The 14,301-nt window shown below is 37.2% G+C and overlaps 1 protein-coding gene across 1 annotated transcript in view; it reads right to left on the bottom strand.

Annotated features, from left to right (window-relative positions):
• Positions 1–1,133: 1,133 nt before the first annotated feature.
• LOC126831943 (uncharacterized) overlaps positions 1,134–14,301 on the bottom strand; it is a 28,097-nt gene continuing 14,929 nt past the window's right edge. The window contains exons 10-23 of the mRNA XM_050562604.2: positions 13,637–13,830; positions 12,578–12,707; positions 11,128–11,313; positions 10,674–10,710; positions 9,853–10,110; positions 9,252–9,308; positions 8,363–8,496; positions 7,575–7,779; positions 7,008–7,127; positions 6,037–6,191; positions 5,370–5,480; positions 3,867–3,981; positions 3,053–3,146; positions 1,134–2,603 (exon numbers count right to left, since the gene is read on the bottom strand). Of these exons, the coding sequence (XP_050418561.2) occupies positions 2,459–2,603; positions 3,053–3,146; positions 3,867–3,981; positions 5,370–5,480; positions 6,037–6,191; positions 7,008–7,127; positions 7,575–7,779; positions 8,363–8,496; positions 9,252–9,308; positions 9,853–10,110; positions 10,674–10,710; positions 11,128–11,313; positions 12,578–12,707; positions 13,637–13,830 (1,941 nt within the window). The 3' untranslated portion in view covers positions 1,134–2,458. The remainder of the gene's footprint in view (positions 2,604–3,052; positions 3,147–3,866; positions 3,982–5,369; positions 5,481–6,036; positions 6,192–7,007; positions 7,128–7,574; positions 7,780–8,362; positions 8,497–9,251; positions 9,309–9,852; positions 10,111–10,673; positions 10,711–11,127; positions 11,314–12,577; positions 12,708–13,636; positions 13,831–14,301) is intronic.

Genomic DNA, 14,301 nt, shown 5'->3' with positions numbered 1-14,301 from the left:
AGAGGGGGGGGGTTTAACGTCCACTCGACACAAACTAGGTCATTTCGGGACTAACATATGGTTTAATTTTATTTCAATAATTCGCTTGCGCGTAGGGGTTTTTAGCAGTGGGAGGAAACCGGAGGACCCGGAGAAAACCCACGAGGTATGTATTTGTAGCGTTTAGATATCGATTATAGAAAACCCCAAAATATTTTTTGAGAAGAGTATGATTACACGTAGTTGTCACTCGTGGTGACCCCATTGTGGCTTAATAGTTCAAGTTTAAACACTATATATGATATCATATAATATAAATCTGAATTTATTATTCTCAAACAGTACGCCTTCTATGTGTGTATTCTTGGCTTCTGTACAAACCGGGGCCTTTATTCATGTATTATTGGGGACGCCAGTTGTTTTGTTAAGTTCCCTAATGTATCACTCAAGGATTTAATTATTGTCTCATCTATTCTAGTCACATGTTACTTATTCTTTGTCGATTTTAAGATCACACATGCCATGAGCATGATATCGTTCTTCTATAAATACTCGAGGTGGTCTTTCATCGAAGCTAGTAAATAACATAAACTCCATTGTGGACTTTCACTAAGCTTTTCTTCTACACCGACTGGGCTAATGAGGACAAGTTTACATCATGCTTTTGTCATGTAGTGTACTAAAAGAGACATTTTGCCCGGGACAGCGGCCATTCCGCCAACCCAACATCTAAATATTTAACGATGGGCGAGGTGAACAAACTTTGACGCACAGGAAAGTGTGCTTAAATGACCCCCCCCCCCCCCCGCCCATGCCTCTCCGCCCCATCCCTAATCGACCCTTTCAAAAGTTTCCTGAATCCGCTCTTATTCACAGAAAGCTCTTTGATGAAAGTCTCCATTTTGAGCCGAGCTCTATTCACAACAGAGAGAAATTATTTCGATACTGCTGGGGAAGGGGAAATAACTCCATTTTTATAATTTAATAATAATGGAGTAAGACTAGTAATAGAGGGCAATGCTCCTATTTGTAGCAATTCGCTCTTTTTCCCCTTTCACCCTTTTAGCATTCTAATTTTGTTGACTCTCTTATCTAGAATCGAAGAAGACTAACTGAATTTCCATTTCAACCCCCGCCATAAGTAAACAGTTCAGTAATATAAAAAAAGTTTATTTCATACAAAAATACAAAGCATGAACGCAGACGACAGTAGTCCTATATAAATGGCTAATTTATAACAAATAAAGATCATCAAGTCGTAAAACTTTCTACAATATAGTCCAGTCCTTTTAGACATTATGGCGTATAGCAGCTATAATTCTTCAGAATTCGTTCGCGTGCTTTGACCAACAATTTCTACAATTCCAGGAACAAACAAGCAAACATGTTATCATGCTACAACAATAGAATCCAAATATAAAAAGCTTGATATACAAAAAACGATAAAATATATAATATATATAATATATTCTTATGCAAGCTAAAATAAAATGAAATGAGGTTTAACGACCTACTTTAATACACTGACTGTGCTAATATGAGTGAGAGAGAGAGAGAGAGAGAGAGAGAGAGAGATTAGTATTTTACCGACCATAGAAAATAGTATCGCCGTCTTCTAACACCTGAACACAAACATACATATATCCACAGACGAGAAACGCATCAGTAATATGTTCTGAGTTCAAATATATAAAATCAAATGGGGTTTAACGTCCTAGTGTTCTGCTCCGACTGGGCTAATAAAGACGGGATAAATATGAAGCCGGGTGGGGGTCGTTTTTTATAAACAATATTTTTATTCAGATTTATATCTGAATAGGGATAGGGAACAAGCATAGCCTATATTAAACTGTAGATAACGACTATCTAAAATATTTAAACTAATCACCGGTTAAAATAGTCTCAATAACACATTGTTGATTGGGCTAAATTTATATCTAAATGAAAATATTGATATTATAATTTACCGCAAGAACTAAAACAAACTAAAGAACGATAATTAAGTTGAAGAGGCATTATGGGAGATAAGATAAAGAGTTGACTGTTCTCGCTAAAATAGTTTTAAAAAATCGATAATGTAAATAGAATATGTTGAAAATTTCAGTCCAATTACTCCACTCTTAACCGAGATATTTTGCTTTTGAATTTTAAGTCTATTCTCGATCATCATTACTAAAGTCGGTACAATAATAAAAAAAACATAGTCTCGATTTTTAATCATCAATGAGCGTTGAGCAGTAGATCGGATTCAAATCCAGAGAAAATCAGACACATAAGATGGCATCGCGAGTTGATTATGGTTTGGATAAGTTAATTAATTTCAGAGTTAGGGAAAGACCTGCAATAGGCAGATTTAGCTCTTGCATAATGTATGTTTAAGTACCCCCCCCCCCAAAAAAAAACCCAACAAAACAAAAAAACCAAATGTTTTTATGTCTTTGCGTTCTGGCCATATATATGTGTGTTTAATTTAAAGTACCTAATCTGTATATCTTGAATAATTACTATAGTCATTATCATTAGGCTCGCCATTCATGAAACGTTGATACATGTTCTGGAGCTCCACAAATTTTGGCCGGTCATGTTGGTCCTCACTCCAGCATCGAGTCATCAGATTATAATTACTGAAATATATAATTATCATGAGTCACCAGAGTATAATTACTAAAATATATGACATCAATATATTATATCAAACTTTCCAAAATATGACGTCATTAGATCTTAATTACTGAAATATTTGACATGACAAAAGTACTGAAACATGGCCTGATCAGTACATACTGATATATGACATTCTTATGTCATAATTACTGCAACATGACGTCAGCAGATCATGATGCCGTGTAAATATATGACATCCTTACATCATAATTACTGAAATATGACGACGACAGATCATTATTACTGAACTATATGACATAGTTACATCACAATTGCTGAAACATGACGTCATCAAATCATCGTAACTGAGATTACCTTACATCACACTTATTGAATCATGACATCATAATTATTGATACATGACGTCACTGAAATATACGACGAGCACGAGAAACTAAATATAACTTACAATTCATCAGCAAGTTCTGGTTGTTTCATTCTGTGACCATGTCTGACTTTAGGTACAACATTCTCTGTTGTCAAGGTCGGATATGGTTGGTCACCTGAAAGGTAAATTTATTTTTTTCAGACAACTATATCTAGGGCACGGTATTTCATTGAGAGTTAATGTACTAATAATGTATCTATTCGTGTCATACAAGACCAATTGGTTTTTATCTGAACTAGTATGTAGTTCATGTTTATCCACGGACACAAAAAAAAATGTTTGCAAGTGTGGAGACCCGCGTACTGGAAGACAATAGAGAGACCTGCGTACTGGAAGACAATAGGGAGACCCGTGTACTGGAAGACAATAGACAGACCCGCGTACTGGGAGACAATAGAGAGACCTGTGTACTGGGAGACAATAGAGAGACACGTGTACTGGGAGACAATAGAGAGACCTGTGTACTGGGAGACAATAGGGAGACCTGTGTACTGGGAGACAATAGGGAGACCTGTGTACTGGGAGACAATAGGGAGACCTGTGTACTGGGAGACAATAGGGAGACCTGTGTACTGGGAGACAATAGGGAGATCCGTGTACTGAGAGTAGGGGAATTTAGAGTCTGGACTCTCTACTGTTTTGTGGATTCATGAACTGAGTAGAACATTAGGATCTTTTAAGCTGGATTTCGACTTAAATGGGATGACTGAAATGAAAACAATCGATAAAAGAAATCATCACAGTTTGAATTCGAAGAAGAGTGTTATCCGGAATCCCCCATAGTAAACATCATTCCTGCCATGTAAATGGTTGTCTAAATTGGTAGAACACTTACCCAGAGTGAAGATTTCATATAATATAATACCAAAAGACCAGACATCACTTTTCTCTGTAGCGGCTTTAGTTGATTGGAAACATTCCGGAGCAACCCATCTTACTGGTACTCTTTCCTAGTTCATGTAAAAATAAATATGTTGTAATATCGTACACCATTTAATACAGTCAGATATAATCAAACCTTGACATCCGTCAACATTATTTGAGGGATTAGGGAATCCCTGGCAAACTATAATCCCGTCTTTATTAGCCCAGTTCGGAGCATAACAGTAGGATGTTAAACCCCATTTCATTTGTAAACTATAACATTGTTTAAGTTGAATCTCAAAGAGGAATTTCAGTCGACACTTTGTTCAATTGAGTTCATGATGTTATAAGATATGACCAGTTGAACATTTTGCAGCATTCGACATCGTCTGTATATCAAAAATCCAGTGCCACCTACAGGTGTTTAGTAAAATTTGTCAATGGATATCGTTTTAATCCGATTGGATCCAAGTCGGAAGATTATCTGCTGTTCATATTTTGGTTTTGTTTACTGAATTACATAATAGATAAACATACCCGCTCAACAACAGTACTTAAACATACTTGAGATTAAATAAGAGGTGGTTTATTTATCTTCATAACGTTTCAGGTTAAAAAAAACTTTTATCAAATGATAAATTACATACTAGATAATCAATCTGAGTATATTTTAGCGTGTATTAAACATGTTAAAACACTCTTTATCAAATGAAAAATTACGTTAAAACACTCTTTATCAAATGAAAAATTACGTTAAAACACTCTTTATCAAATGAAAAATTACGAACACTCTTTATCAAATGATAAATTACGTTAAAACACTCTTTATCAAAATAAATTACGTTAAAACACTCTTTATCAAATGATAAATTACGTTAAAACACTCTTTATCAAATGATAAATTACGTTAAAACACTCTTTATCGAATGATAAATTACATATTAGATAACCAATCTGAGTATCAAAATAAATTACGTTCAAACACTCTTTAACGAACGATAAATTACATATTAGCTAACCAATCTAATTATATCTTAGCGTGTATTAGGCCGTGTAAAATTTAACATGATCCACAAAATACACGAGCGGGATCGGCGGCTTTCATTATCTAGATCTTTTTACTTTTTGTAATTCAGGTCCTTGGTCAGTTTTTGCGGTCGAACAGAACAAAATAAACAGTAAACAATCACACTCTTCGTAAATATTACCAGTTTATATTATATCAGAAGTGCCTTTGTCGCTAGTCAATTAATATACGCCAATAAACCATCAAGTCATCTGGGACATTAATTCGTAAACATTCAAACCTGATCAACTAATGTTCACGTCCTCATTAGAGTGTTCACAAGGTTTTAATATTAGGAACATTGATTTAAATTTCAGAAAGGGTCACTAACCTAAGGAAAGATTCATTTAGGATTCCAAATTTTGATCTGAACATCCCTTATGACAAATATATATAAATTGTGTTTACCGCTTTCTGGTCATCTGTGGTATCCACAACAGACGGACCGAATCCTGTTATTTTTGGCTCCAATACAAAAGTCAGTAGAACATTTCTTGCTGCCAGACGTCGGTGTATAACCTGAAGAGAGACATCTAATTACAACAACTATCGTTAAACCATGGACCGTCCATGGTTGAACTGACACGGATAAGGGAGGCTACTCTAGAAAATGCACTTTCTAGTTGGACTAGTAATTCAATGTTATATCTATACCAATTCTTGGCCTTTAACATTATTTGAACTTCCCGATGATCTTTATCCCATAACAACATAGAGTCCATCATGTTACAATCATCTGGAAAAATATTGAATCAGGTTGACCATCAGGAGTGCCTGCTAGGCCTGGTCAGACGAACATATAGGCAGTGACGTCTCTTTAGTAGATGATACCGTAATTCACGTCTCTTGTATGACCATATATTCAAAACCTGGCAGGAAATGAAAATTCACAAATTCTTCTTAGATTCTAGACGAAAAGGTCGCCAAAAAATACAACGCAAAAGTAGAAGAGCAGAGAAAGAGACCATTGCTATATATAGACGTATTACATGCAGTAATCGCCGTCTGAGACTATTTGTGACGTGCGAGACTATACCTGATTTTGTTCAGATGACTGACATAAATATATACTTACATTAATTGAAGACAAGTAGGCCATTCCTTTTACAATACCATAGGAAAATTGAAATAACCGTTCAATGATGTCATCATTTACAGATTTTTTATGTTCATGAAGCCAGGTTATGAGTTGACCTATCTCACAATATTCTATCAACATCGTGGGTCCCCCTAAAAACATAATCTTATATTACTATTCTTGGTCATCTCTATAAAAATAATGTTTTATTACTATCCTTGGTCATCATCCTTCGTAATATCTATAAAATAATGTTCTATTACTATCCTTGGTCATCTCTATGAAAGAATGTTCTATTACTATCCTTGGTCATCTCTATAAAATAATCTTATATTACTACCCTTGGTCAACTCTATAAAAGAATGTTCTATTACTAATACTGGTCATCTCTATAAAAGAATGTTCTATTACTAATCTTGGAGTCCCCCTATACAAATAATGTTACATGACTAGTGACTACGCTTGGTCCCCTCTATAACAATAAAGTTATATTACTATCCTTGTTCTATTACTTACTATGCTTGGTCCCTTTATGAAAAATGATATTCCATTACCCAAATTGTTCCTCCTTTAAAACAGTTGTCTAGCCCTGTATAAAACATTATTTTGGCCATTTTTTCCACTGATATAAACAACATTTTCCCACTCTTTCACGCCTATTCACTAGTAAACAATATTCTCCCCAATTTTTGAAGTCTATTTACACAGTATTCGGCCAGTCGCCACTTTCGAAGCCCATTTTGTTTTTAGGGAGACGGAAGTTAAGAGATGAATTTTAAATTCAGTTCTTTCCCCATTCAACAGATTAGATACCGAGCAATCATTTAACGTCAATTTTGGACATATCAGACGTTAGAAAAGTTGGGTGTTCTTCTATGTTTGATATTGCAAACATTAAAGAAGTTGGCCGGGGTCTTTAACTCGACAAAAATGGAAATTTGAAATTAATGTTTAAAAATAAATCTTACAGATGTCATTATCAACCACTGCTCCTATAAACTGTAGTACATTTGGATGTTCTCCAATTACGTCACTCATAAATGTTATCTTGGCACACATCAATCGCTGTTCATCTTCAGTGAAATTATCTACAAAGTAAAAGACAATCAACAGTGAAATTATCTACAAAGTAAATGATAATCAACTTTAAATTTATCTACCAAGTAAAATACAATCAACAGTGATGTTGTCTACCAAGTAAAATACAATCAACAGTGATATTGTCTATCAAGTAAATGAAAGAAAGCCCTGTAAAAATATGTACTAAAGATATCGTCAACGTTCTACATACCAAAAGTTGGATCGTCTTTAAACGTTGCTGCCCAGGCCAAATTCTCCCTAATATTGTATAATTATTAGCCAAAGAATATAAAACATAAGTGCAAGTAAGTCTTAAATTGTCCGAAGTTTGGGGTTGACAAGATTTAAAACCCAATTCTTAAAAATAAACCCGATTAAAAACTCACCCAGTAAGAGTTTGAGGTTGACCAGATTTAAATCCCCAGACTTAAATATAAACACGATTAAAAACTCACCCAGTAAGAGTTTGGCCGCAATAATGCTTTGTTGGTCGTTTTTACCAGTCATACTGGCCTTGTAGACCTTGGCAAACTTTCCTTGTGCAATCAATTCTTGTAAGGCGATATCACATTTGGGTACGATATGTGCCAAGGGAAGGTTAACTCCTCCCCCACTACCTACCCCATATATATAGATGTCTTCATCACCACTAAACAATGTCTGGAAAACAAAATCATTAAGTTTGCACGAGAACTAAACAATGGAACACAGTCAAAAAAGTGATATACAAACAAGAGAGAGAGAGAGAGAGAGAGAGAGAGAGAGAGGGGGGGGGTTAACGTCCACTCGACACAAACAAGGTCATTTCGGAGACTAACATATGGTGCAATTTTATTTCAGTTCGTTTTGAGCGTAGGGGTCTTTAGCAGTGGGAGGAAACCGGAGGACCCGGAGAAAACCCACGAGGCTGGACAGGCGACCCTACTCCCTGTCACGTACAACCAGCGAATCGAAATCACGCCAGTTGACTCAATGACAGACCTTATGATACAGCGCGCACGGGCTAACCATTCGGCCATCCACCCCCAGAGGATATACGTCTAGTCGTTCTGATGGGACGAAAGACCGAGATTTCGTATACACATTGGTGTGCACGCTAAAGAACCCTTAACAGTTGGAATTTGCAATACGGGTAGGCCATTGTTTATGTTTACAATACTCTAAGGTTAAGAGCACCTTTAGAAGGTTAAAACTGACCCGAGTTGACCTCTTACAAAGCCAATGACAAATATGCTATAATTACCCTTTTCGGTTGTCCCTCCTTGTCGTCTTCCTTCTTGTAAGTTTTGGTGCGACCCATGATAACGCTGAATAAAGCTCCTCCAGTATATATAAAACCAGCGATTAGAACTATTATAATAATTAGTAAAATTATACCTGAAATATTAAATTAGAAATATTACAACACCTGGAATATGATAAGAGAAAAAAGCGTAATTAGCAATATTATATCATGGGAAATTAACATCAAAAATGAAACCGTTTGTTAGAAGTATTATAACACCTGGGATATCAGCTAAGTAATACATTATTCTGTTAGTTAAAACTACTATAAGTACATGATGGCTCAAAGCTTGTGCTGTCAATTATAGTAAGTTATTCATCTAACGTAAGATAGTCATGTCTGCCAAGTGGATGGGGTGTCGTGTTTAACCTCGTTAATTGTCTGCAAATGACAACAAAATGAAAATAATAAATGTATACAATGATATAAAATATTGATGTATTTAAACATACATTATGCAAGAGCTAAATCTGCCTATTGCAGGTCTTTCTTTAGGCCTGAAATGTTTTTCTAAAGTATTAATTAGACATTAATTAACTGATCCAGGCCTTAATCAACTCTCGATGGCATCAGATTTCTCCGATATTAAATAGATTAGAATGGTTCAGCGATACTTTGATTTATTCAAATATGGAGGACCGAGACTTAGCTTCGATCAACCAGTACGGTGGTTGAAATTATTGCACACGTCTGTCAAACCTTCAAAGGCTAATATCTTCGCTTGCAATAGAGTAATTTGAATGAAATTTTCAAATTATTCATTTTACATCATCTACTTTCGAACTATTATAGCAAGAATGGCTAGTTCTTTATCTAAATCTTACATAATGTATCTTTAAATGTTTACCTATTCCTATCCCGGCTTTAGCTCCAGCTGTTAAACCCGCTTCTTCAGGTTTCTTTTCTGAAACAAAGAAAATATCATTAATGAGCGTAGACTTGTTGGGGGAGATGGTAGGAGGGGTGCACAGGTTCTTCTCTTAAACACAGAAAATATCAATTATTGGTCGTTGGCTTGTTGGAGGAGATTGGGGGTTTGGGGTTAGATTGGGGGTGGGGTCAGAACAATTGGTTGGCATGACCCTACACGAGCAAAGTCGACCCTGAAGTTGGAAAAAAGTTGTACGGGTTGTGATTTGTTAACTAAATGATAACCAAAACATGCATAGTGTTAAGAATTATAAGAGAATTGGCACAGACTACGTCATAATCAGGGGCATTAACTCTGGAAGCAGTTATTTAAAAATATTGTAATTTTATAAACTTTTTTTTCGGAACACATGAAACAAATCACACCGTTTTCTGTTACACGAGTTATCGAATTCTACAGTGTTCACCGCATCGCTAATCTGGACAATGTGGGCGTATATAAACGTCACTGTTTTAGTCTGATTCAGATGGAATATCTCTGAGATTCCAAGTTGTAAGGAATATTTTACGTCACCTACCTGTGATGAAAACGATGATAACGGGATCACTCATATAACCATCGTAACCGGCTATTAATTCAACTGTGTAATTCGTTTCGGGTTGTAAAAAGCCTATTTCTTCAAACCTATTTAAACGATGAACTTTTTCTTTCTGGCCCCGATCTGACCGCTTTAACCAGAATTCCGTCAAATAATAACAACTCTCAGATTTATTCCAACCAATTTGAACAGAATTGTAGCTGGATTTTACAACTCGTAGATTATCTGGAGCCGAATCTAACAATATAAAATACAAACAAGATATTAGATTTGGGAATCATACCATTTCAGTTGTATTTCACAATGATCGCCACTCTTTGTTCGAATACAAGCTGAAAATGCTGGGATTATTTTAAACTGGGACTTCACTTGCCAATGGTAGTGAAGCCTGGCTGGGGGATTACGTGGCTAAGTGGGTAAGACGCTGCACGTAAAAGATCCCTTGGCATTTGGAATTCGATATAAGAGTAGGCCGTAGCGCCGCTGCCTGGGCAAAATTTCCCTCGCATAGCACACTGTATGGCGTATGCCCGTCTTCATTAGCCCAGGTTAGGAGCAGAACAGTAGGACGTTAAACCCCATTTCATTTCATTTCATTGAAGCCTGGCTGACAAGAAAAGTTTACCAAGCCGTTCGAATGCTATATGCAACCCTTCTGGTTGGTGGAACAGTACCTGACCTACTGATAGACATTGACTCCTCGTTATAACAACATTAAGTATTAGACACAACGTGATTAGATTGGAACAGTACATATTAGCTGTTTTAAATTGATTTAGTTGGACCATTAAAATACTTAGAGTATCCAATACCACTTAGACTTCTAATATTTGAGAACTAAAACGAAAACAAGATTATACTGGTTTTAAAACAAACACAAATATATGAAAACTAAACAAAGCAACTGCGATACAAGCTGGCAACTGCGATACAAGCTAACGACTGGGATACAAGCTGACAACTGGGATACAAGCTTACAACTGGGATACAAACTGACAACTGTAATACAAGCTGACAACCGGGATGCAAGCTGATAACTGAATAATAAAATTCGGGAATCAATATTAAAAACACCAAGTCACTCTGATAAGGAACAATGTAAGGTCGTTTGGATGGGACGAAAAACCGAGGTCCATTGTATACGTTGGCGTGCACGTAAAAGAACACTTGGTTGCTGAAATTCAAATGCTGACCGAGCAAAATTGTCCTTACAGCACACTGTAAAAACAAATAACTATTTGACTAAGTAAATACCTGTGTTGACTTGGCTGTTATTAGACCAGCAGAATTTACAGCATCCATTTTAAGATCTATGATGGCGGTGTCGAGGTAATTCTTCGAGACGTTAAACCAACAGTGATCAACATCTAATGTGTACTCCACTTTATAACACTTCCCCATTTTAACGCAATAACATGTATCATCACCAGCTTCACATCTCTACAAATATCAAAATATTACTACCTAAAATTCTATAACATTACCGAGGGTAGGCAGGGACTGGGAGGTGCGTAAACGCTTGGCAGAGTTGAAACAAAATACCGAGGTCCCGTGTACACATTGGCTTGCACGTAAAAGATCCCTTGACAGTTGGAAATCGATACAAGAATAGATCGTAGTGCCGCTGCCCGGACAAAATTTCCCCTCATAACACACTGTATGGCGTATTCCCGTCTTCATTAGGCCAGTTAGGAGCAGAACAGTAGGACGTTAATCCTGATTTCATTTCCCACTCGAAGGTGGTTTATTCCAATGCTTATTCTCCACGGGACTTCTGAAGCAGACTGCCCATATCGATGTTCCCCATAGTTATAGAAATTTGGATCTTGAATGTCAGGGGATTAGTTAGAATGAGCGCCAATTCGTCCCATCCGAACGACTAGACAGCTGTCCTTGTCAGGCCTTCTGTCCTGCATCACTGACAAGGGGGGGCCACGCCGGAAAATCTGGATGAACTTTCTCGGCCAATGCAGGGATCGAACACCTGACCTCCAGATTTGCGAGCCAGCGCCTTACCCAGCGCAAATACGACCTAGGCGGCATGATTAAACCATTGATTGTGTTGTGGGTTCTTTATTTTTATTGATTGATAGTTGGAATTGGTGGTCGTTGGATGATTTAATTTATCCTCCATACTGCGCATGACAGGATCATCATTAGTCTCAGAATGACCCCCAAGTCGGGGTTACCATCCTACTGTGCTGCATAGGAGGGCTAGTGAAGAAGGACATACGCCAATATAGTGTGCTACGATGGAAATGTTGCCTGGAGCGAACCCCGGGCCTTCTGGTTAATGAGACCGCACCTTTATCATTGAACACCGTGTGCAGTTAAAGGGTTTCGACAGTCAACGAACAGTGGCGTCTTGCTGGACATAGGGAGTGAGAGAAAAATTGGGTTTAACGTCCACTCGACACAAACTACTTCACTTCGGGACTAACATATGGTTCAATTTTTTTCAATAATTAACTTGCGCGTAAGGGTCTTTGGCAGTGGGAGGAAACCGAAGGACCGGGAGAAAACCCACGAGGTTGGACAGGCGACCCTACTCCTTGTCACGTACAACCGGGAACTCGAAACCACGCCAGTTGACTCAATGAGAGACCTAATGATACAGCGCGCCCGCACTAACCATTCGGCCATCCAACCACCCATTAAACATAAGAGTGGGGAGCTAGGCAATATAGTTTTTTAAAGAGGTTACCTGTACGAGTTGACCTTGTACCTCTCCGGATTCTACAACCTCAAGTGGTTCATCAACAGTGTTTCTTCTTTCTAGACGATATCTTATCTCATGAATTCCGCTGTCCTCATCTGTCGCCTTAAACGTCATTCTGTAATTAGAAATACATTCTAATATTTAAAGCGATTTTAAAAGAAACGAACATGCCAGAACAACTGTAAAATACACAGTCCAAAATACCTTTATTGAGAACATACGGGTCCGAAATACCTTTATCAAAACCGTATGGGTCCAAAATGACTTTATCAAAACAAACTCGCCTAAAAGCAACTTTATTGAAAACATATTCCCCACAAAAAAACCTTTATCAAAAACTTACGAGTCCGAACTATACCTTTATTAAATACCTACTGGTTCACAAATACCTTTATTGAAAACATATTCGCCATAAAATACCTAAATTTAAAAACATACTGGTCAAAAAACTGCAGCTTTATTAAAAGCATACTCGTTCAAAAATACCCTTATTAAGAACATACTCGTTCACAAATACCTTTTTTAAAAAACATACTCGTCCACAAATACCTTTTTAAAAACAATTGGTCAAAATATTAGTCAAATAAATCAATGCAGACTTCAGTTATGAAAATTTAAATTTTACGCCATGGAGTTTTATTCCTACTCGAATGTGATTTTAAATACAATAACGGCAAGCTGTACATCAAAATGGTGACCTACATATTTTTGACATTCCGACATTCGCCGAGTCAGGTAGCGAGGCTTGTTCGTGACAACTAGGAATGTCGCTTCCCTACCCTTGTGGATATTATTCGGGTCGTCTTGTACCTCCGCCCCCCTCTCCTTACTTTTATGGACCCCCACACGTAAGTTTATTATTAAAATAAGTATACACCGCGTTAGGCCTACAATAACTAAATTTGTTTCTCTTTCTATTTGTCGTATAGTCGTTCGGAAGGTAAGAAAAGCATTGGCGTGCACGTGACAATTGGAATTGCCCTCATAACATACTGTATGGCGAATATAGGCCTATGCATGATATCCGGTTTTTTATTCACTTACCTTGTTCCATACGTATACGACATATCTGTCACAGTACCACTGTTTTTAGTAATGTCATCTAAATTTGGATCAGTAGAATCAAAATGAAGTTTTGCCGTGTCCGTGCTTTTATGCCCCATTATATCGCTAGCTATAATACTAACTTCTAACGTGTCGCCATCTTTGCGTAGCACCCCTTTCATTGTCTTGTTATCCTATAAAACAAGTGCATAGGTTGCTAGGCTACGAAACACATAATACATAAATACATATATGTCGCATCTCTATTCTTTTGTAGTTAATTGTAGTATTGACAAAAAACTAAAAACTGACCAAGAGCGAGTAAACTTTGATAGGCTTTTGGGCTCAAACAGGTAAACAGATGTGGAGAGTGTGGGGGTTGGGTGTGGGGGTGTGGGGGTGTGGGGGGGCACACTAAAATATAGCTACAGATGGACAGCATTTAAATAATCTGGGAGTCGACATTACAGTAAAAAAATGGCGGCGGATTGCTATCAAATATTGGTGTCAATCCCTGCTAGAAAGAATTCGGAAAACGCATCCGAATGCTTCGTTCGTGGTTTAGGTTTGTAAATGTTATCACAGTGTTGCATCAGGGCGATTAGGCAGACAACGACCCAGAGAGCTAACGTCGAAGACAAATTTCCTGTACGGTGAGCATTACT

This window comes from Patella vulgata, chromosome 9, assembly GCF_932274485.2.
Source record: "Patella vulgata chromosome 9, xgPatVulg1.2, whole genome shotgun sequence".
Lineage (NCBI taxonomy): Eukaryota > Metazoa > Mollusca > Gastropoda > Patellidae > Patella > Patella vulgata.
The sequence above is the reverse complement of the archived record's forward strand: the minus strand, read 5'-3'. Positions and strand labels throughout refer to the sequence as shown.